General features: G+C 51.4%; 1 protein-coding gene across 1 annotated transcript in view; it reads left to right on the plus strand.

Moving 5' to 3' along the window:
• Positions 1-726: 726 nt before the first annotated feature.
• Positions 727-1,141, plus strand: part of LOC123157457 (leucine-rich repeat receptor-like kinase protein FLORAL ORGAN NUMBER1) — a gene marked incomplete in the record, with an annotated part of 4,294 nt that continues 3,879 nt past the window's right edge. The window contains 1 exon segment of the mRNA XM_044575744.1: positions 727-1,141. Coding sequence (XP_044431679.1) covers positions 1,060-1,141 — 82 coding nt within the window.

Consider the following 1,141-nt stretch of genomic DNA (forward strand, 5'->3'; position numbering starts at 1 on the left):
CCGCAGTGACATATGTATTAATTGATTTTTCTTCCAAAAGTGCTTGGTCCCGCACATCAAGTAGGAAAAACAAGGTTTTTCGTTCCCGAAGGATGGTTGTTAAATCAGAAGGGCGAGAACCGGCGAAAAAACCCTTTAGAAACCAAATAAGTACTCACGCAAAGTATGAAAATATCGAGCCATCATAATGGTACCACAAAAAAGATATCATGTTTCAGTTAAGTGATTAAGTCTAGTTTTCTTTTACGAATGTTCAGAAGGCATATGTTTTCTGTCCTGGAAAATACAACTTGAGTAGTGTTACAAAAAGACGAAGGAAAAAACTAACACCATTTGTTGATTTGTCCTTTTTTTTTTGCCTTCTTCATGCATATTTCGATGTTGGATATGATTTGTTTTTTTTACAGATTGCGGGCGCATGTCTTGTGGATGTTCACAATTATTCTGAGAACTGGAAATTTTGAGTTTTCGAGTACACACTACTATCATGCCACCATGTGATGGTTGTATTGCAGTGATGAGCTGAGTGGGCTTGCTAGACTAGAGCTGGAGCCATCACCCTGAGTAATGAATTAGCAGCAGCGAGCACCCGCAACGGAACCAAATGATGCCTGCGCCCTCCTCCATGTCCCATCCGTAGCAAGGCTAGCAGTACAGTCCTACCCCTCCGTTAGTCAGCTTGCATTAACTGCCCCCGTCCTCTCCCCTCTGACCTCTCCCTCTGACCACCATGCCCTCACCCCTCGCCTTTCCACCATTGACCCGAGCAAACAACACCCAGCAGCCAGCACCAACGGCGACGGCGACGGCGACGCCGCGAGATAGAGAGAGAGATCACGCCGCACATCTCCATCTCCACTGCGCCCGCCGTGCCACTCACACTCTGTGGCCACTGCTGGTGTTGCGCCCCAGCTGAGCACGGCCGATTCGATATTCGCATTCCCTCCACCACCACCACCACCACCACCTCCCCCGCCCCTTTTATTCCCGCCTCCACTCCGCTCCTCCTCCCTCCACACATCCCCACCGCGCGCCGGCGCACCACCACAGCCCGCCGCAATGCCTCCCCCTCCGCACCTCCTCCTCCTGCCCCTACTCCTCGTCCTTCCATCCCCCTCCTCCGGCTCCCCGGACCGCGACA

The sequence above is a fragment of the Triticum aestivum genome, chromosome 7B (genome assembly GCF_018294505.1).
Source record: "Triticum aestivum cultivar Chinese Spring chromosome 7B, IWGSC CS RefSeq v2.1, whole genome shotgun sequence".
NCBI classification, from domain to species: domain Eukaryota; kingdom Viridiplantae; phylum Streptophyta; class Magnoliopsida; order Poales; family Poaceae; genus Triticum; species Triticum aestivum.